The sequence below is a fragment of the Cyprinodon tularosa genome, unplaced genomic scaffold (assembly GCF_016077235.1).
Source record: "Cyprinodon tularosa strain WSP-4 unplaced genomic scaffold, ASM1607723v1 ctg1046, whole genome shotgun sequence".
NCBI classification, from domain to species: domain Eukaryota; kingdom Metazoa; phylum Chordata; class Actinopteri; order Cyprinodontiformes; family Cyprinodontidae; genus Cyprinodon; species Cyprinodon tularosa.
The window spans coordinates 108,868-130,170 of record NW_024037834.1 but is presented as its reverse complement, the minus strand read 5'-3'; the positions used below and the strand labels follow the sequence as shown (position 1 = coordinate 130,170).

Genomic DNA, 21,303 nt, shown 5'->3' with positions numbered 1-21,303 from the left:
TTTTTAAGCTATTTAATTTTAGGATTTTATTTCATGTTTTCTCAGCTTGTACAGTCCGTATACATCTGGGTGTAAGTATTGGTGAGTTTATCTAACACTTCAAACAACCTTTAAAGCAATAATAACGGCAGATGTCTTTGTTAACCCTGCGTAGCTCGTCCCCTCCGCTGCACCACTGCCACACCTAATAATATTTCTGTTGGCTTCCCAGCTTAGAAGAAATAAAATAAAACTACTCTTTAATGTTGCTTTAGCGAATTTACTCTTAGGTTAAGTTGCTACATCGTTTTAATCCCCACCTACCCACCATTTCTTGTGTTCTTTTTAGGAAAAGGAAATGTTGTTTTTGAATAAGTTGGAATAGTTCTCAGGAAAACAGGGTTTTACTGAAGAGGAGAGGAAAAAAAGCTCAACTATTTTCCCAATAACATTTGTACAGTCCTTTAGTTTTTTTTAACCACAAACACCACGACGGATTTACAGTACCGACAAACGAGGAAGCAGGATTGTGTGTTGCTTTGTTTCTGATTTTAGGTAATGACTGTTGCATGCAAATACACAGACATTTGTGAGGTTTGATCTGATGACTCAGTTAAGCTTTAAGCCAGGCAAGAAATGTTTGAAACATAACATCACTCGTCTCTACTCTACCTTTTGTTCACTCTAATAGATATTGTCTGTTTGGGAAATGGATGTCAGGTGTGTGCGCTTTCATGTCACACTCATAAAGCGGTGATACTGTTGGTCCTTGCTCGCTTCCGGGGAGGTGGAGATGGGTGTCCATCAGGTTGCCTGTGCGTTTTTTTTCTCTCAGCCGGAGGAAGAAAGAGGGGTGGGAGGATCTGATGCCAGCTCAGTCTGAGAAGAGACTGGCAAAAGATTTGCGTAGATTGCGTATGGTTTCAGCCTTCACCTCGTCCTGGCTAAGGCTGGCTCGGGGCGCTGGGGTTTCTGGAATGTTGAAGGTATTGGTAAGAGACTGGGATTTGCTAAAAAGAGAGGGAAATGGCAATAGAGGAGAAGGAAAGGCTATTAAAGTCATGCAGCAAACCAATGGAATGAGAAGACTGGAGTATAGAGAGGCTGAGAAAAACATGTATACAGGTGCTGGTCATAAAATTAGAATATCATGAAAAAGTAGATTGATTTCAGTAATTCCATTTAAAAAGTGAAACTTGTATATTATATTCATACATTACATACAAACTCATATATTTCAGATGTTTATTTTGTTTAATTTTGATGATTACAAATGACAACAAATGAAAATCTCAAATTCATCATATCAGAAAATTAGAATATTGTGAAAAGGTTCAAAATTGATGGCCCCTGGTGCCACACTCTAATCAGCTAATTAACTCAAACCACCTGCAAAAGCCTTTAAATGGTCTTTCAGTCTAGTTCTATAGGCTACACAATCATGGGGAAGACTGCTGACTTGACAGTTGTCCAAAAGACGACCATCGACACCTTGCACAAGGAGGGCAAGACACAAAAGGTCATCGCTAAAGAGGCTGGCTGTTCACAGAGCTCAGTGTCCAAGCACATTAATAGAGAGGCGAAGGGAAGGAAAAGATGTGGTCGAAAAAAGTGTACAAGCAAGAGAGATAACCGCACCCTGGAGAGGATTGTGAAACAAAACCCATTCAAAAATGTGGGGGAGATTCACAAAGAGTGGACTGCAGCTGGAGTGAGTGCTTCAAGAACCACCACACACAGACGTATGAAAGACATGGGTTTCTGCTGTCGCATTCCTTGTGTCAAGCCACTCTTGAACCACAGACAGCGTCAGAAGCGTCTTGCCTGGGCTAAAGAGAAACAGGACTGGACTGCTGGTGAGTGGTCCAAAGTCATGTTCTCTGATGAAAGTAAATTTTGCATTTCCTTTGGAAATCAAGGTCCCAGAGTCTGGAGGAAAAGAAGAGAGGCACTTCATCCACGTTGCTTGAAGTCCAGTGTAAAGTTTCCACAGTCAGTGATGGTTTGGGGTGCCATGTCATCTGCTGGTGTTGGTCCATTGTGTTTTCTGAGGTCCAGGGTCAACGCAGCCACATACCAGGAAGTTTTAGAGCACTTCATGCTTCCTGCAGCTGACCAACTTTTTGGAGATGCAGATTTCATTTTCCAACAGGACTTGGCACCTGCACACAGTGCCAAAGCTACCAGTACCTGGTTGAAGGACCATGGTATCCCTGTTCTTAATTGGCCAGCAAACTCTCCTGACCTTAACCCCATAGAAAATCTATGGGGTATTGTGAAGAAGAAGATGCAATACACCAGACCCAACAATTCAGAAGAGCTAAAAGCCACTATTAGAGCAACCTGGGCTATCATAACACCTGAGCAGTGCCACAGACTGATCGACTCCATGCCACGCCGCATTGCTGCAGTAATACAGGCCAAAGGAGGCCCAACTAAATACTGAGTGCTGTACATGCTCATACTTTTCATGTTCATACTTTTCAGTTGGCCAACATTTCTATAAATCCTTTGTTTTTATTGGTCTTCAGTAATATTCTAATTTTCTGATATGATGAATTTGAGATTTTCATTTGTTGTCATTTGTAATCATCAAAATTAAACAAAATAAACATCTGAAATATATGAGTTTGTATGTAATGTATGAATATAATATACAAGTTTCACTTTTTAAATGGAATTACTGAAATCAATCTATTTTTTCATGATATTCTAATTTTATGACCAGCACCTGTATATAGAGAGAGGGATAAAGAGGAGGGGAGTCTCAGTAAAAAATGGGGAAAAAATGGGTCATTCCTTCTCCTGAGTCATTCAGAATTACACTATCATTTCAAGTCAGCATTGACATGATATGAATAGTGAATGACGGCTTTTGGATGTGCAGTGAGGTGTTTCATCTGGAATTGATCATGAAAGTGTTTTACAGAATTGCAAACAAAAAGCAGAATCAAAAAAAGAGTGTCTAATTATTGTAACTTAAAGTAATCATCAATAATGTTAAAGTGAAAGTAAATTAAGGATGAAGCTTATATTAAAATTTTAGCTCAGCAAAGTAAAAAAAAAAGTTCACAATATTGATGTTGTCTTGGTTTAATTAAATCATGTAAACCTTCTAGACCTTTTAGAAAGTTTCTGACCGTTTCAGTGATTATTTTGAAACAGCAAATATTTCATTTTCTGAATCTTTGCCATGTGTCATAAACCGTTTTTTGTGTAATTATTTTGCATAGGAAGCATTTCAGAAACAATCATTTCAATAATTAAAACATGTTGAGGCATAAAACAAAAGAGGCCCAAAGCAGCATTGAGGTTGTAAATCAGAATCTGAATATTGTAAATTTCCACTGGAAATAATGCCAGCATTGACAGCAAACAGGATGTTTTCCTTTGACTTTAGGGTTCAAGGTAGCTGCTACTTAGATTGAAAGTGAGTAAAACTTTATACTTGGACTTTTAATAGTTTCCTACTATTTATGTAACATATAGTTAGTACGACATTTCTGTGTTTATAGGACAAAATGTTTAAAATGTCTTAATAAGCACAAAATCGGCAAAGCAAAGTTTTACTATCATTGTTTTGCCATAATGGTGCTAATAGTGGCCATTATTGGCCAAATGTGCAAATAAAGAATAGAGACCGTCTTTAAAATGTCATGGTTAGTTGAAAAATTCAAAACGGCTTTAAAACAAGACAGACTTTTAGCAATTAAATGTGACTTTAACTGTAATGAAGGCTATGCTGTGAGCCTGAAAGTTTTTCCGTACTTTAACAACAACTGGTGAAATGAACTGATATCGATTCAGAGAAACGTCACTCGGATTTCTCTGTATCAATTTCCAAAGTAAATTCACAAACTATCATACAGCTGCCACTTTGCTTTATAACAGGGAATTAAGCTTCTATTCTGTTATCTTATTCACTGTGTTTCTTACTAATACAAAAAAGAAAGGCATTGGTTTTAAAAGCTAAAAAATCCAATAACTTTTTTGCTTGTTTTTTAGATGAATACCTACTTCCTGATATTAACTTTAGCCACCTTTAAAAATTACAATGGGGTTTTTAGAGTCTACTTTTCAGCATAGGATTAGACTAATTTAGGCAACTGTTGTGTAGAATAATGTTTTACCAGCTAAATATTAAGTTATTAACTTAATAATGGCAGGAAGTGTGGCCTAGTAGAGGGAAATGTGGCATACTAGTTAGGGCATTGTGCTTGGAATTCTGAGGTTTTAAGTTCAAGCCCAACTCCAACGGACTGATGCTTTGGGTCCCTGAGCAAGACCCTTAACCCCACACTGCTCCCTGGGCACCGCACAATGCCGGCACACTGTTCCCCAAGGGGTTAGGTTAAATGCAGAGAGTTAATTTGGTTGCTCTGTACTTGTGACAGTGTACTGACATTAAAAAAGCTGAAAAAAAAACAAACAAACTGCAATTTAATGTTTAAAGCTGGGCATACACTGTACGATTTTTTGCCCTTTTCGGGACGATTCTCCAGTCGGATTTGGAGTTGTTTGAGCGGGCCGACTTTCACCTTGGTCGTGCGTTGTGTAGTGTACAGGGGGTGATGAGGGGAGATTAGCCTCTCACTACCATCTCCCGATCAGGAAGGCCGTGAGAAAATCAAACATGTTTGAAATGTAGTTTGCCGCCATAAGGTGGTCATGGGCAAATCGCTTAGTGTTCATGTGCAAACAGGGATTCTTCTTCTTCCTCTTAGACCAAAACACAGAAGCATGGCGGGTTAGTGAAATGGAGTTTTTTCTGTAAAATTGACAGACCGTAGTAGCCACGTTCGCTCAGCCATGTTTTTCCCAAATACGGCATCGCCTTTTCTTTTTAGGCAATTGCACAAATTGCCAAGGCAGCACGTTTTACTCTAGTGAGCTTCATATTTAACAGGAGGCATCGACACTTCCATTTTTTTACTCGTTTGGCTTCCGGATAGACGAGTCTGAGTAGCTCCATCTCACTACGGCGCTCAGTCCAACGAGGTTTTTAGACGTACGGTGTGAGTAGATAGATCGCGTCAGAGTGTCGGGTCCCACAGTGTGAGAACATAACATCGTGAGCTGTGAACTTTTAAAATCTGCAGTTTCGTCGTACAATGTGAGCTGTAGCTGTGTGCAACGATTGAAAATATTGCACAGTGTATGCCTGGCTTATATGTCCCTGAGGACACTGGTTTAAAACCATCCTAGTTTTTTTGTAGCTTCTCCCTGTTGGTTTATTGATTCTCAATCTCACCAGGCGATTTTAATGTTATGTTTTATTTTGTAACACTGCTGTTGTAAGAATGACAAATGTCAGAACCACTACAACATGCACATATATGTTTGGTTGTTTGTGAGCAGACTGTTTAACGTGTGGCATGCATGTCTCAGTGCAGGCAAAGCTTAGGGTTTAACATTCAGTGGGTGTCGGTTTTGAGACTGAAAAAGTAAAAATGAGATGAAACTGATCCAGTTGTGTGTTGCATTCTCATGGATAGCTGCTTACTTTAGCTGTGGAGAACCGCCCATAGCTGGGCTGTCCTGACTGGGCTTCTGTGGGGGCTGTGGCTTTTGCTGCAGAGGGGGGCGTCCTCCTGGGCCGCCCTGACCTTGAGCGGCAGGCCTTGGCTGTGTTGTGGTTGGTGGCCCGGGGCGGCTCGGCTGGGCCTTCTGTGATCCTCCCTGTGACTGCTGCCTAGGGAGTGGGGCAGGTTTTTGTTGCTGCCCGCCTGCAGGTTTCTGGCCAGGACCCCCACCAGAAGGTTTCTGCTGCTGGGAGACTGACTGCTGCCTTTGAGTTTGAGGGGAGCCTCCCTGGCTTCGCTGAGGAGCGCCCTGACCTGGAGCTCGGGTTTGGGCTGAGGGGCCTTGGTTGGCCTTGGTCTGGGAAGTGGGCTCTGCAGCGCCCAGGCCGGCAGCAGAAGGCTGAGTTGGTGCAGGAGGTTGGCCTTGAGGCTGGGGGCGCTGCTGCGTAGGAGGACTTTGTTGGGGACCACCTATATGAGACAAAATAGGCCATTAATAGTGTTCATATTCTGAGGTACTATTTAGGTTTAGATGTTTAAAAGAAAAAAAATTATAAATATCAAAAGATTATAATAAATTACCCTGAGGGGAGGGGCGCTGTTGAGTCTGTGGTACTCTTGGCTGTGAGACAGGCTGAGGAGAAACTGCTTTCTGCAAATCAAACAAACGACAAACAAACGACCCATCAAAATGTCTAAATATATACATTATAGAAAGGCTATAACATATAATATAATATGGATATAATCATTACTTCCTTAATTAGTGAACTTTTATTCCTTATTAAGAACGTGTTCAGTGGAAGGAGCCATGACTCAGTTAGGAATTAGCTTTTTTGTCCAAATATTTTACTAGGAACAAAGCTAAAATGGGTAATGCATTGTTATTTTCACACCGTTTAGTTCTATTCTTATATTCTTTACAAAATGACCTCACACCTATAGAGTCTCGCTGTTTGTAATTCAAATAGAGAAGAAATACTGATGTTTTGTAAAGGCCACAGAGGTTTGGATGACAGGATCTTAAAGAATGAAAAACTGTCATTTTTATTGTCCAGATGTGTAAAAGCGGGCGTTCTATTAAACAATGGAAACATCATATAATCATGTAATTCTTTTTACTGTAAAAGGCAGGGTTGTGGCACATTTTCCTCTGCAGTGAACAGGAGGCTGGTCAGTTAATAAAAAATGGATGAAGGTAAACACAGAACAATCCTGGAAGAAAACCCGATGAGAGCCACCATTTTTACAATCCATATGGTAAGTAAGTAAATGCACTGTAGGTTGGTTAATTTGGGCACATTTTTTAAATATTTTTGTTCATTTCTTTTATTTTGATTTAAAGTTTTAATTTGATTTCAAGCTTTTTTACTTAAATTACCAATAACTGCTGTTTGTAGGGATGTTAAAACTCTGTTCATTGTTTTCTTGATGATCTATATTTTTGTCAAAAACAAAGAAAAGAGGTTAACAATGGAGGTTTTGTAGGAAACCTAAGATTTCAGCCTTCCGTTGTGTACCTCCAAGACTGATTGTAAAAATGGCGACGTCCTGCCCCGTGGTCCGATTTCGTGAAAATGGTTCAAAAAGACTTGCAACCGGGTCCCGTTTTGACCTTTCAGCAATGCATACACAATCCAATTTAACAACATTGTTATTTTTTCATGTAACATGATAAATTTGAAGAGGTTAAGGGATATTAATGGTTTTAAGTCAGTAAAGGGTGGCTTTAAGATTGCAGAGCTTAATTTTCACCTAACCATGCTTTAACATACTGCAGAATGAGGTCTCCTACAGCCAAACACACACCGCCATACCTGTTCTCTACGTTTTCCATTAAAAAAAAGAGATACATATAAAATGATTAAAGGAAAGTAGCAGAATGAGGTTGAGCCTGCGGTCTACGCACCTGTGCTGGCTGTCCTGCTGCAGCCCGGACTGAGGAAGAACTGGGAGTACGTGGAATAGTCTCCTGCATTTTTGAAACCACTAGTTCTGCAATCTGAACTCGATCCTCATCCTGTTGGTCCCCAATCAGTGGCATCGAACAGTCATCAACCTAAAATGAAACGGCATAGATAAACTAATACTAAAAATATGATACTTGATCTCATTTGCCCCCTGGCTGTGCTTATTTAGAGGAAACACAGAAATAGCATTGCCTCAGAAAAGCACAAGGGGCTCAGCCATTTATTTGTGCCCCAAGGCTTTTTGTAGAGCAACCTTTGATATTAAACACTAGCATTCAGCAGCAGCACATTCACACAGATGTTTTTACTGTTTTAAAACATAAAAAAATTAAAAGAGAATTTTTTTTTGTTATAATATTGTTTAATTTTACTTAAAGGTCCATTTCAACTGCCTAATTAAGCCTTAAAGGAAAGAAAAAAAACAACAAAATGATAAACAAAATGCTGATAAAAAACAAATGCTATAATCAATGCAATCATACTGCAATAAAGTACCTCTATAATATAGTCCTTTCCATCTTTACCATGCAGAGCCTCCACAGCACAGATATCTAACCCTCCAAAGATATCTGCGCATGAATCCACCCATAATTTATACCTGCAACCACATGTTCAATAGGAATGCTGTTATCCTGCAAAGACATATTCTTTTTGCATTTTATTAGCATACGGTTACGTCCTTACTTGTCTGACATGGCCACCTGCTCAAGCATTGAAGAACCTGTGTTTGTTTTCCAGTTGCCAGAAATGGAGGTCCTCCTGGTAAACACAGTAGTAGTTGTTTTATGATTCATTCTCATTGAGGTGAGTGAGAGTAAATTCTGAAATGCTTTGGCTTAAACACAGTAAACTGACTCACATATAAGCCTTGTAGTTGTTACCGATCTTCTGGATGCGGACGTCATACTTTGCATCAATGAAAGGCTCGGATGTGGCATAAGTCTTGGTTAGTGCCACAACGCTAGCAATATCTTGAAAGTCATATTGATTGTCCACTTTCACCTAGTTATCAGAGTTCAGAACATTCATTTGATGGCACTTATAAGCCCTGTGAATAATATATTCTAAATTCAAATGAAGCCCTGATCAGTCTACCTTTCCCATTCCTGAGTGAGCATGGCCCATCTTCACAACGACAGGGAACCGAGGGGCGCTGATCTGCAAAATAAACCATTATAAGAAGAACAAAATCTAGAACTTTAAAGCCATTTAAACATTTTTTTTACAATTACAAAACTGTATTAGTTAATGGCTTGCAGTCCTAATCTGTTCCACATTGGTTCATAATAGAGAAAGCAATAGAAATGAAGCTTAGGGTTAAAATATAAACTGCATCCACTGGTTCCTTTATTATGTACACTTTACCTCATTGGACTCTCCTTTGTCTTTAGAACTGCCTTAATTCCCTATTGATTTATTCAATAAAATGCTGAAAACTGTCCTCTGAGATTTTGGTCCATGTTGACATGAGGACATCAAGCAGTCACTCCAGATTTCCAGGCTAAACATCATTGATATGAATCTTTTAAATGTTTCCATCATCCCATCCGTGCTACACTGAACTGTCATCTGGTGACAGGAGATCGTTGGAGTATAACGATCTGAGCGTTGGTCATAAATGGATGGAAAATATCAGCAGCAATAATCAAGTTAGGCTTTTGTTAGAATTATGCCTAACTGTCTAAAATAACAGTATGGTGTTCATTATTTTAGCACGAAATTGCACCTAAAATCAAAACATTTAAGACCAGACAGCATTTTTCAGATCTGTCTTTTCTCTGTTTGGAGGCAGTTTTGCTCCAGAATTGCTCTGATCAAGAAGAACAAGAAGAAAAAAGCACAGATAAGGTAATCTCTGATTGTTTCCACCAATCACCATTGATGCTATGCTGTCATCCTCTCACTAAATAAACACCTTATTTTTCTTTTAGTTAGACTCAAAAAAATGCTGAATTCTATCCTTTTTGAGCCTATTTTATTCTACTACTATTCAAATATGCTGCTCTAACATTACTTTTTTCAGTCTTTAGTAGGCTGGAACCTAGAAAGCATTCTTACTGAAAGAGAACTTGTCGAGGATAAACCATGTGAAGACCGGCAGTGGTAAACATGCAGAGGTTTAGGATGGGGTCACTCCTACATGATCCAATCTAAAAATTTAACTGTAGAACTGAAAAAAACGTTTCCAAAGGTTTGTTTTGAAAGCATCAGTTTGCTTTTATGGGCGGTAGGAGTAGCATCCGACGTGGCCTTCTACCGCTCTAGCCGTTTCACCTCCAGGTTCAATGTGTTGTTTTCTCCGATGGAATTCCACCAGCCATGGTTGTAATGAGCTCCTCTTGTCTTTGTACCATCTAAAACTGTTTGCCTGTTTACTTTTGACTTGTGTCACAAACAAGACCTTTTTATCAACTAAACCGTAGGTCCCTGGAATTTCCTTACATTTTCAGATTGTCTGCTATAAACACAGGAGATGGTTGTGCAAGGAAATCAAAGCAGGTCAGTTTGAACATCCAAAAGTCCTGTTCTAACTGCTAAATGCAGTGAATGGGTGCCAGGGGATTGACTGATTTGAATTTTTTGTTAACAAACAATTGATGAGATGTACTTTTAAAAAAATGTATAGCAGTTATTTGCAGAACGATCAACCAAATCTTCAATTATTCGAGAAACGACATGCAGCAGAACTCACAGTCTGAGTGTTATAGAATGGTTTAATAACAGCGGTCTGGGAATAGAAGTAATAGCTCATGTTTTAAGAGTGTCTGCTGCTCTTTTATTTTGTATATAGAGAAATGTACTTAGTAAGAGTAATGAGGCAACAAAACAGGAAAAACGCCAAGAGGGGATAACATTTCTGCACGCCACTATATAATATTTTGTCTGGGAGATTTCAAGTGGGATTTAAAAGAAGCTTTCCTTTGATTTTATTGCTTTTCAACAGATTTTAAAGAAAACAGTATTATTCTTTTTTTTTTATAGTAAATCATTTGTAATGATTAAAACATCAATTGTTTCAGGAAAATGAGAGAGACACAGTCCTTCTGATGACTTGAAAGCCAGCCCAGTTCTGTCAGCCTTGGACTGCAGGGGTCGGCTGCAGATGACTGCTCTGCAGCAGCAATATCAGTGCAATGCTCCTGACAATGACTCGGCAACCCAATTATCAGAAACTCTGCCTCTGCAAGCAAGACACCAAAACTATATAAACAAGCATCGCAAAGTTAGACTGACCTAAGCTGCTATTTTAATCCAAACATGAATTAAACCTGAATATGTGACCCATTATGAGCCCATTATTAAATTCTTCAAAAAAAAATATTTCTTGATCCCAAAAAGAAATTAAATAGTGTTAAATATATGGAGTAGATTTCAAAGAACTCACCATTTCCTTATGATTTGGATAATAAACCTGCTCAATCAGTGGGAACTCATCTGGGCCCAGCTGCTTGTGGAGTCTTGACATCTGAGCAAACTAAGGGAGAATTTCACCTTCAGATGCCACTCTAGCTGACTATAGATCTGGGATCTGTTTGCTGTGGCTTGAAAAGACTACTTACCACCCATGGTTTGTCACAGAAGTTATAGACAGAGTGCAGAGTGTTAACACTTGGCAGTCCGGCGTACTGCAGTCCAATCACCATGTTGCGATGGTCTCCATTCCTGTCCATGCTGAAAGCGTGCTGTCTGATCAGCACAAAGTCTGGCTTAAATGACCTGTTACAAAAGACACAAGGAAATTATTAAAACACTGAACATCACAAGACGAGCAGCTTGGTACCCCCCAACTAAAAAGGACTTACTTAGTAACCTTGTGCCCATTCCTGATGGCATCAAGGTCGACGTTGTAGGTGCCATTGGCATTGGCCACCAGGTTGATCTCTGAGAATTCTGCCTGTAATGAAAGACATCGAAGTGAAACTCTCCTAAACTATCTGAAATTACATGATCAAGGTAGATGAACATAAATATTAGCTCAACACTTAGCCAGGAAGACTAATTACCAGATTTTAGTTATTGAAACTTTTTTTAAATCTCATACACTGCAAGAATATTACATTTTTTCCCCATTTTGTCACATTACAACTGCTCAAGTCAGCTATCAGTCAGTTATAGAATAACAAAAAGAAGCACATAAGAAATCGAGAAAAGATTAAATTTATATCTTATATTTTACAAACAAAAATCTGAGATCTGGAATACATGAGTGAATAAATACTGTTGTGAAGACCAAAAAACACAGCAGACAGGTCAGATCACTGACTCCTGTTTAGTGCATCCTAAGAACAAGGAAACACACATCTGCAAAATTATCAAAAGACCCCATGTTAACCTTGGCAGAGCTGTAGAAATCCACAAATAAGGTAGGATAATACAATGATGGTACAGCTATGTCAAGTCTTTATGGAATAGAGGGAAGAAAAATTATTTGTTTTAATAAGGAAGCTCTTGTTTCACATCCAGTGAGCTCTGTAATATGGCAAACATATGGAAAAAGGACCCGATCAGAAAAGAGCTTTATGTAAGTTTTTGGCATATTTACAAAACTCAGTGTGTGAAAACAAGCTAACACAACACATCAACCTGAACACGACATGCCTGCAATGGCACATGATGATGGCTGCATTATGCTAAGGGAATGGGTTCTTCAGCAGGAATAGGAAAGCAGGTCAAAGTAGGACAGAAGATGAAAATACAGAAAAATAATTGGAGAAAACCTGCAAGTGGCTGCATATTTTCTTTAACATGGAAAGCTTTGCTTTGTATTTTCAGACCACCCTATCAAATTATATCTTTTTAAGGGGGAAAATAATTTGTAGAATGTTGCTGCACATATTTAAAGTGAGGGATTACTGCAAAGTCTATAATAAGAAGCAAAATGTTTACCATCAGTGGACAAGTATTGTTGTCAGTGATTGCTGCAAACTCAGTAAATCGATGCAGTCGTCTGGGTTTCCTTATATAGACAACCTTTTACTTTATTAATAGAATAGAAAAAAATGACTTGGATAGAATGGTCAAAGTCCAGACCTCACATACAGATGATAATCTAGGCCTGAAGATTGATCTTTAAAAAAACTCTCTAGTCTTATCTGAATAAAAATTTACAAAATATGAAACGTCAATCTCTATAAATGTAAAGCTGTTGGAGACGTTCCCACACAGATTTGGTATAGGCATCTCTATAGGCATCAATAGCTCATTCTAGAGGGCAACTGAAAGCAAATTCTTTGTTTCTTTGTTGGTTTTCTTCTTTTTTTCACTTTCAATTATCACATAAAATCCCAATAAAGTATGTTTGTAGCGTAACAAAATGCAAAAAGTTCTGGATTAGGGTAGGAACCTTATGTCAGAGTTAAGAGAAAAAGGGACCAAAATACACACGGCTAAAAATGCCTGAAGCAGAGAAGATCATCATGAAAACATTTGGGGAGTTTTCTGCTCATAGCAGCTATAAATAAGCCTTTAAACTGTACCCAGAAACACTATCGGGCAACATATTTCTGCTCCAAATTAGAGAAAAATTACTCCCGATTGATCACCCACAATAACTGGTGAGTTACTGGTTCGGTCAACGACTTTTTATTACTAGTGGTTCAAATAAAGAAGAATTTTTCTGAACATTGAAGCAGTGGTGAGTATTGCTCTTACGCAAAAGTGAAACAGACCCTGAGAGATTTATTATTCCAGCCTCTCTGTGAACACGGCAGCTCATTAATAATGCTGGAGCTTTTATCTGCCAAGAGCAACAAACTATACACTAGGAGGCCTATTTCTGTTTTGACATACAAAGATCAGAGGCGGCATCATTTATCAGGAAACACAAACCCGTTTTGATCTCATGAAAAAAAGCAAGCATCTATTTCATTGAAGAAACCATCGAATAATATGCAGAAGTTCTTAAATCGTGACCACGTGTGTTTTAATTTATTTTGTAGGTTTTTTCTCCTGCAGAAGTAAAAGCAAACAGGGTGTAAAACCTACCTGTTCTACCTTGATGTCAAATTCACCGTGGATCTTTCTTCCTCTAAAGACCTTCACCCTGAATGAGGGGGAAAAAGGAGGTGAATCATAGGAAACAGTTCAAGTATTCCGATATTTAACAGATGGTAATTCCTCCAGCTCAAGCAGGACATTTTGAAATTGAGCAAATTTGTCTTTAACACATTTAAACTGGTGACACTTTGAATTGGAACTGAGAGTTCAGCTTCAGTTTGTCAAAAAAAAAACTAAAATTTAAATGTGATAGTGACTCATTTTGACTGTGGAGTCACACATAAGGTGTCATTCAATTTGGGAAAATAGCATTTCACAAAGCCCAGCAAAAACATTTACACATATTGCTAAATTGCAAACACAAACTTTAATCTACTGTGCTGGGATTTTATCTACAATCGACACAAAGGAGTGGATAATTGTGAATTAAAGGTAACACAATGCATGTTTTGTTTTGTAAATCAAGAAGCTGAAAAGTATGGCATGCATCTGCATCCAGCCTTCCTGAGCTAATAATAAAAACACTTTTTATTTTAATCCCATATGCATTTTTGTTTTTATCTAAAACATGTATATACCTTGATCTAAGCAGCTCTGGATGTATGTTTAGGGTTGTTGTGCTGAACATCCATCCCAGTCTCAAGAGTCTTGCAGCTTTGAACAGGTTTTCCTCTCGGGACTGTTGCATACATACCTCCAAAAGGTTTTACTTTATCTAACCAGAGCATGTGTCCACTCATACTTTGTGTGCAACTCAAAATATTTTCTAGGTTCTTTTCTTTTAGTGCTTACCCCCGTTTACCCCTTAAAGTTTGCATTTTTACACAGTGTGATTGTTTGTAAAGTGACTATGATGTAATCAACGGAAAACCAAAGCCAAATTGCTTGTTTTTGCACAAAGATCCTGCAGATTAAAGTTGATTATCTTCTTTTCTCATTGCCACTCATCCGTAAAATGGCTCCTAGCAGTAGAATATGACTAATAGTTTCCCCATCAAAAAGATTCCTACACCTGAGCTCTGCAGCTTCTTTTGAAGTAGTATGGGCCTCTTGGCAGGTTATGTGATTAATGCTCCTCTCACCAGATAACCGTGTTTAGGTGGTATTTTTTTTCAAAACTCTTTTTTATTTTGGACTATGGATTTCTCCCTTATTAGTCTGATGTGCTATTTGTTATTTATTAGCTACCGTTCTCGTTTGCACAATTGGAAAAGCAGTCACTATAATTATTAGGGGACTTTCGAAGACAGCTTGTTGAATTGGACTTTATTTAGGGGTATTAGGGTAAAAAGGGATTAATACAAATGCACATACCCTGTGGATGTGAAAAAAGTATCTGATTCTGTCCATTTCTCGGTTATGTGTAAATAAAATGCACTGGAGATTGCTGATGTGATTAAGAATTGGTTCAAGGGGATTGAAGTCTGTCTGCATTTGATGATGCAGAGCTTTTTGTGCGTGCATGATGCAGCTTTGTCATTGTGAACATAAGGTGCATTTATCAGCATCACCTGCATCCTGTGACCTTCCAGTTTTAATGCACCTGCAACCCAAAGTGGGTCTGGTCTGCATGGCACACATTCCCTGTCTAGACGGGCCGCTGCGCCGCAGGTCCGCGCTCCAGCCTTACCAGTCGGTCTGCTGGTCGTCGATAACCAGGAGGATCTTGCCGTGACTGGAGACGCCAGCCCGATCCGCCGCCTCGGATAGAGTTGCCGCTGCAGCGGCTGTGGTCTGTTTGACAGCGTTGGATAAGGAGGAGAAGAAACCGGAGCCCCCACCTGCAGCCTGCTGCTGCTGCTGCTGCTGCTGGGCCGGGGGCTGGCGCCTCTCCGCCGGCCCGGGCGACACTGCGGGGCTTTGCTGCGGCGGCTCAGGGCGTTGGAGGTCGCCCATGTAGCCATTGGGCAGATTGGACATGAAATTGCTGTCCGAGAGGCGGCGACGCAGGTAATTCATGATGGAGATTTGATCAAATGACGGAGAAACGGGGTCCAAAAAAAAAATCCCACCTAGAGATTCAGAACTTGGTGTTCGGTGAGAAAAATAAATATCTGGACTAGTTTCCCATCAACAGAAACAGGAACCAACGTCACCTAAAGGGAATAAAGTCGAGTTTTATAAATTGGATAATAATTTAAATTAAAAAATCAACATAGTAGGGAATCGTGACTGCTAAAGCAAATAAATGGAGCCTTGCAGATTTGCACATGAAATATGCCTAATTTAAATCCCTCGTTCAAATGATGTTCTCATAATAAATGTGTGTAATTTAAATAGACATCAAGGTATTTCTGGACCTACCTTGGAATGTGTCCAAACTGATCCGCCCCAAGGATGAGGCGATGGTTTCCTACTGATCGGTCCCAGGAAAAGCCTTCCCACAGGTAACGGGCATGTTCTCTGGGCGCAGGGCCAGGCCGTGCATCCGATCTCAAAACGGAGAAATAAATTCAGGATAAAGTCCTTCCAGCATCCCCTGCTTCCCTTCAAGACCCTGTTTTTTCCGTCTGCCCTGCGTCACTCCCAGTCATCCTGAGGGAGAGGAGGCTGGACGGTTGTCAAGGTAACGCAGGCTGCAGGAGCTCATTTCCGGGGCTGTTTAAAAAAATAAAGCCAAGCTATCAAAAAATATACACATTTTACCTAATTTTATGAATCAGATTGCACTTAAAATTACAACAGTTTCCATAGGAACGTGATTACTTATTCACTCTAGATTATTTATAACAAATCCATTTATAACTCATCTCCTGATTGGTCCAGTTAATTAAGCAGGACATTAACAGACTTCCTGTGTCGTGGTGTTGATGTACTTTTGACGGAGCAAAGTGATGGGTAATGAGGGTGGTGCTGATGAGAGGAGAGGGTCGTAGATCTCTGACACACATCAGTCAGCTGATGCTGGTAGATTCATAGGGATCCCGCAGGGGCCAACAAAACACCATCCATTCATTGGCCAGTGAAGAAGAAGAAGCTTTTGATTTTCTATTTAATCAATTTTTAGAGATGTGCCATCTGTTGGTGATGAACCCAGACTCTCCCTCTCAGCCACCACCCCCTTCTGGGAGTGCTATATGTTCTATCATGGAAACTGCACAGTGATCATAAGGGAAACAGGCACTCCCTCTGCGTTTCTCTCCTGAATTATTAACACCTTAGAGAATCAATGTAGAGCTTGTCCCCTGCTCATAAGAGAAAAAAAAATGCTGTTTGTTTATGCATTGGTTTGTTGACTTGTGAATCCTAACTAGTCCATCACATGGGTGTATCCAGAGTGACCAGATGGGGGCTTCTTATAATTTTAGCCTGACACATTAAACCAAAATTGATAAATGCCCTACAGGTTTTAGTTACAGATATTGCAAAGTTAACATTTTTAAGTAGCTCTTAAAAAGGGCAAAATGTTTAATCTTTATTCTGTTTGTCTTTATTATTATCTTTATTATTATTATGTTCTGAGCAAAGAACAAGTTTTGTAAATGGAAATTTGAAAACAAAATATATAATCCAGAAATAAAACCTTAAAATCTTTCTAAATCAAAAAAAGTTTCTACTGTTTCCTACTATTTTCTTTCATATCTTATTTTTTCAAAATTATCTTTTTCAGATTGAGTATTACAACATGCTGTTTTTTCATACTGCATTTTACAGATCCCATTCTTTTTATTTCTGGGGTTTGGATCTCCTCTGGAGTAGAAGTATGTGTGTGTGTAGCTGTGGAATGGCTTTGTGGCATGAAATGAATAGACATGAAATGTAGCACAAACTTAAATATATTTGAAGAAAAAGGTAAAAGAATATACTTTTTAATATAGAGGAGGAAAATGAATTTCATTCATTCTGGTCGATGTCTACATCGCGCCGCATGCAAACGTGCAGGACGCACAGCGCACGCTCGGAGACCAGATACTGAGTGTGGAGCGGAGCAACCCGGACTCCTTAGTTATTGTCCTTGGTGACTTTGATAAAGGTAACCTCAGTCATGATCTTCATAAATACAGACAGTTTATTAAATGTCTGACCAGAGAGGGTAACATTCTGGATCACTGTTACACCACCATCAGGGATGCTTATCATGCTGTCCCCCGTGCTGCACTGCCAATCAGACCACGTCATGGTCCACCTGATTCCTGCTTACAGACAGAAACTAAAGCTCTGCAAACCTGTGGTGAGGAAATCAAAGAGTTGGACCAGTGAGGCTGTGGAGGATCTTCAGGCGTGTATGGGTTCTACTGACTGGGACGTCTTCAGGGCTGCTACCAACAGTCTGGATGAGTTCACAGAGGCTGTGACATCATACATCAGCTTCTGTGAAGACTGCTGTATTCCATCACGAACCAGGGTGAGTTACAATAATGACAAACCCTGGTTCACTGGCAAACTCAGAAGACTAAGGTTGGACAAGGAAGAGGCCTTCAGGAGCAGAGATAAATGCAGATTCAAAGATGCAAAATACAAGTTTAGCAAGGTGGTGAAAGAGGCTAAACGACTGTATTCTGAGAAGCTGCAAAACCATTTTTCTGCCAACGACTCTGCTTCTGTCTGGAAAGGGCTTAGTCCAATAACAAATTACAAGCCTAAAGCCCCCCACTCCATGAATGACCGACAGTTAGCCAACGACCTGAACAACTTCTACTGTCGTTTCGACAGACAAAGGGACAGTCATGCATCCACCCCCCACAACACCACCCAACAGATCCCCTCCACCTCCTCCTCCTCAGTGAAAACTCTTTCCATAAAAGAGAGAGATGTAAACAAACTCTTCAAAAAACAGAACCCCCGGAAAGCTGCTGGACCAGATTCTGTCACTCCATCCACTTTGAAGCTCTGTGCTGACCAGCTGTCTCCAATGTTCACAGACATTTTTAACACCTCACTGGCGACATGTCACGTGCCAGCCTGCTTTAAATCCTCCACCATCATCCCTGTCCCCAAGAAGCCAAGGACCACAGGACTTAATGACTTTAGACCCGTCGCCTTGACCTCTGTGGTCATGAAGTCCTTTGAGCGTCTTGTGCTGTCACACCTGAAAGAAATCATGGACCCCCTCCTGGACCCCTTCCAATTTGCCCACAGAGCCAACAGGTCTGTAGATTACGCTGTCAACCTGGCCCTTCACCACATTCTCCAGCACCTGGACTCCGCAGGAACCTACGCCAGGATCCTGTTTGTGGACTTCAGCTCGGCCTTCAACACAATCATCCCAGCTCTGCTCCAGGAGAAGCTCTCCCAGCTGAATGTGCCTGACTCCACCTGCAGGTGGATCACAGACTTCCTGTCGGAAAGGAAGCAGCATGTAAAGCTGGGAACACAGTTCTCTGACTCACAGCTCATCAGCACTGGTTCCCCCCCAGGGCTGTGTTCTTTCTCCTCTGCTCTTCTCCCTGTACACCAACAGCTGCACCTCCAGTCATCAGTCTGTCAAGCTCCTGAAGTTCGCGGACGACACCACTCTCATCAGACTGATCTCCGATGGAGACGAGTCCGCCTACAGGTGGGAGGCTGACCATCTGGTGACCTGGTGCAGGGAGAACAACCTGGAGCTCAACGCTCTAAAAACAGTGGAGTTAGTTGTGGACTTCAGAAAGAGCACAGCCCCTGCTACCCCCATCACCCTCTGTGACTCCACCATTGACACTGTGGAGTCTTTCCGCTTCCTGGGAACTATCATCTCCCAGGACCTAAAGTGGGAGCTGACTCCCTGACTCCCTCACCAAAAAAGCCCAGCAGAGGATGTACTTCCTGCGGCAGCTGAAGAAATTCAACCTGCCCAGGACAATGATGGTGCAGTTCTACTCCTCCATCATTGAGTCCATCCTCACTTCCTCCATCACTATCTGGTACGCTGGTGCCACAGCTAAGGACAAGAGCAGACTGCAGCGTGTCATCCAGTCTGCAGAGAAGGTGATTGGCTGCAACCTCCCATCTCTCCAGGAGCTGCACGCCTCCAGGACTCTGAGGCGTGCAGGGAAGATTGTGGCTGATCCCTCGCACCCCAGTCACAGATTATTTCAGACACTTCTGTTTGGCAGGAGGCTGCGGTCCATCAGGACCAGAACCTCCCGTCACAAAAACAGTTTTTTCCCATCTGCTACCGGCCTTATCAACAAGGCCAAGACCCGCCCATGACACTGGACAATGTTTCTCTCCCCCAATCAGGATTCTGCGTTACATTAACGCACAGTCTACTGTGTGTATATAGCTTCTGTGTGTATATATATATATATATATATATATATATATATATATATATATATATATATATATATATATATATATTTTTTTTTTTTTTTTTTTTTTATTTCATTGTTCTTTTTTAATCATTTATAGAGCATGTCATCATAGTAATCATATAGAGAATTGAAGCATTTATAGAGATTTCAAAATGACAATATCTAAAAAATTTAAATTAAACAAAATAAAAATATGTTTACTGTGTTTAAAGTTTATGTCAATGCTAACTCTTCCAGTTCAAAGGTCAGTATTGATAGCCTTTTCTATGACTCATTACTCATGAAGTAGCCCTCAGCCTTTAAAAGGTAGTTGACCAGTTGTTAAAAGATGATCAGAAACATTAAAAAAAGGGAATTTACACTAACAATAGGCCTGCCTATTTATTATAGTAATATAATACATTAGTTTGCTAAGTACTTTTTATTAACTTATTATTTTCAGTAAAATAAAAATGGAATAACATGTGCCAGAGTAAAAATCAACTGTTTATTCCCACTTCATCCACTTTTTTTTTTACAGCACCATGATTTTGTAATGCTTTATTCATCTCTTTAAACTTTATTCAAATTTCCGATCGTCATTCTAACAGTCATGGCTGTTGTCTTTAATGCTGTTTACCTCTCACATAAATGCTGTTAATGATCATTTAAAGTGATTTAGAAAAGTATGAAAATATTAACAAGCTATTATAATTTCTTTCTAACAGATGATCTGTTAGATCAGTGTGCAATGCAGTTTATTGGAGCATTCGTTAAAGCTCAAACTTGCTCGTCCTCTTATTAATAAAATGCCATTGCTGTAAGTCTTGCCTCTGCTATGCATGACATAAGAGGGCACTGTTGTGCTGAAATTAGACCCAGTGTATTGTTCACAGACATATTTTAAGCAAGGGCCTCAACAGTGCTTAAATTTTTGGGGTAATGTTCCCCTGTATGAATAAATAGTTGCTGACTCACAGTGCAGCTGCACAGTGAGGGTTGTTTCCCATACAGTCAATGTCATACTGTCTACAGATAAGATTGTTCTCATGCCTGTAGTACTTTCAGAACTTAGGAGTCTTTGTCCAGCCTTTAACAAAAGCCTTTGGATTATAGGTGAGGCGGGCTCAGAGTACAGCTGCTAGCGTGTATGGGCAGGCTAGTGGAATGACTAGAGCCAGGGTGGGCTAAACACACGGAAAAATGCAGTCTGGTGAGATTTCAGATGAGGGGGGTGGAGGAGGGATGAAAGGAGAGGGGTGGGCTAGGCTCTGATTTCCATGGAGGAAAAACAAAAGGCATATTTCACCTAGAGGACCACACTGGTAGGAATCTGAAAACTATCTTAAAAAGAAAATTGTCCCTGAAAAGTACTGAGTTTTTTTTATCATTTTAGGGAAAATCAGAAGGGAGATATGAGAGGAGAAGCTCAGCCCCTTGACATTTAAATACTCAACTTTCCACCTTTAAAACAAGTTTACCTGTGAGAACATTGCGCCTAAAACACTGTTACAATGGAGTGAATGAATGGGGCCTCCTCATTGGTCCAGGGAACAGCCAATCTGAGCACAGCCATGAGTCACAAGTTGAGGCAATCTGCACCTGACACTTTACCTGCCT

At 40.1% G+C, this 21,303-nt stretch overlaps 1 protein-coding gene across 2 annotated transcripts; it reads right to left on the bottom strand.

The window, feature by feature from the left end:
- Window positions 1-322: 322 nt before the first annotated feature.
- syn1 (synapsin I) lies at window positions 323-16,039 on the bottom strand. Of its 2 annotated transcripts, none has more exons than XM_038283434.1 (14): window positions 15,773-16,038; window positions 15,099-15,564; window positions 13,457-13,514; window positions 11,275-11,366; window positions 11,032-11,188; window positions 10,857-10,946; window positions 8,567-8,629; window positions 8,331-8,473; window positions 8,156-8,230; window positions 7,967-8,069; window positions 7,411-7,560; window positions 6,084-6,153; window positions 5,483-5,972; window positions 323-951 (listed from the first exon to the last, which is right to left on the bottom strand). In XM_038283434.1, the coding sequence occupies exons 2-14, from the start codon at window positions 15,425-15,427 to the stop codon at window positions 924-926; spliced, it is 1,848 nt and encodes a 615-aa protein (XP_038139362.1). In that variant the 5' UTR covers window positions 15,428-15,564; window positions 15,773-16,038; the 3' UTR covers window positions 323-923. The 2 variants fall into 2 exon arrangements, with proteins under 2 accessions (XP_038139362.1, XP_038139353.1); XM_038283425.1 differs by having other exon boundaries at window positions 746-989; window positions 15,773-16,039.
- Between the last annotated feature and the right edge of the window lie 5,264 nt (window positions 16,040-21,303).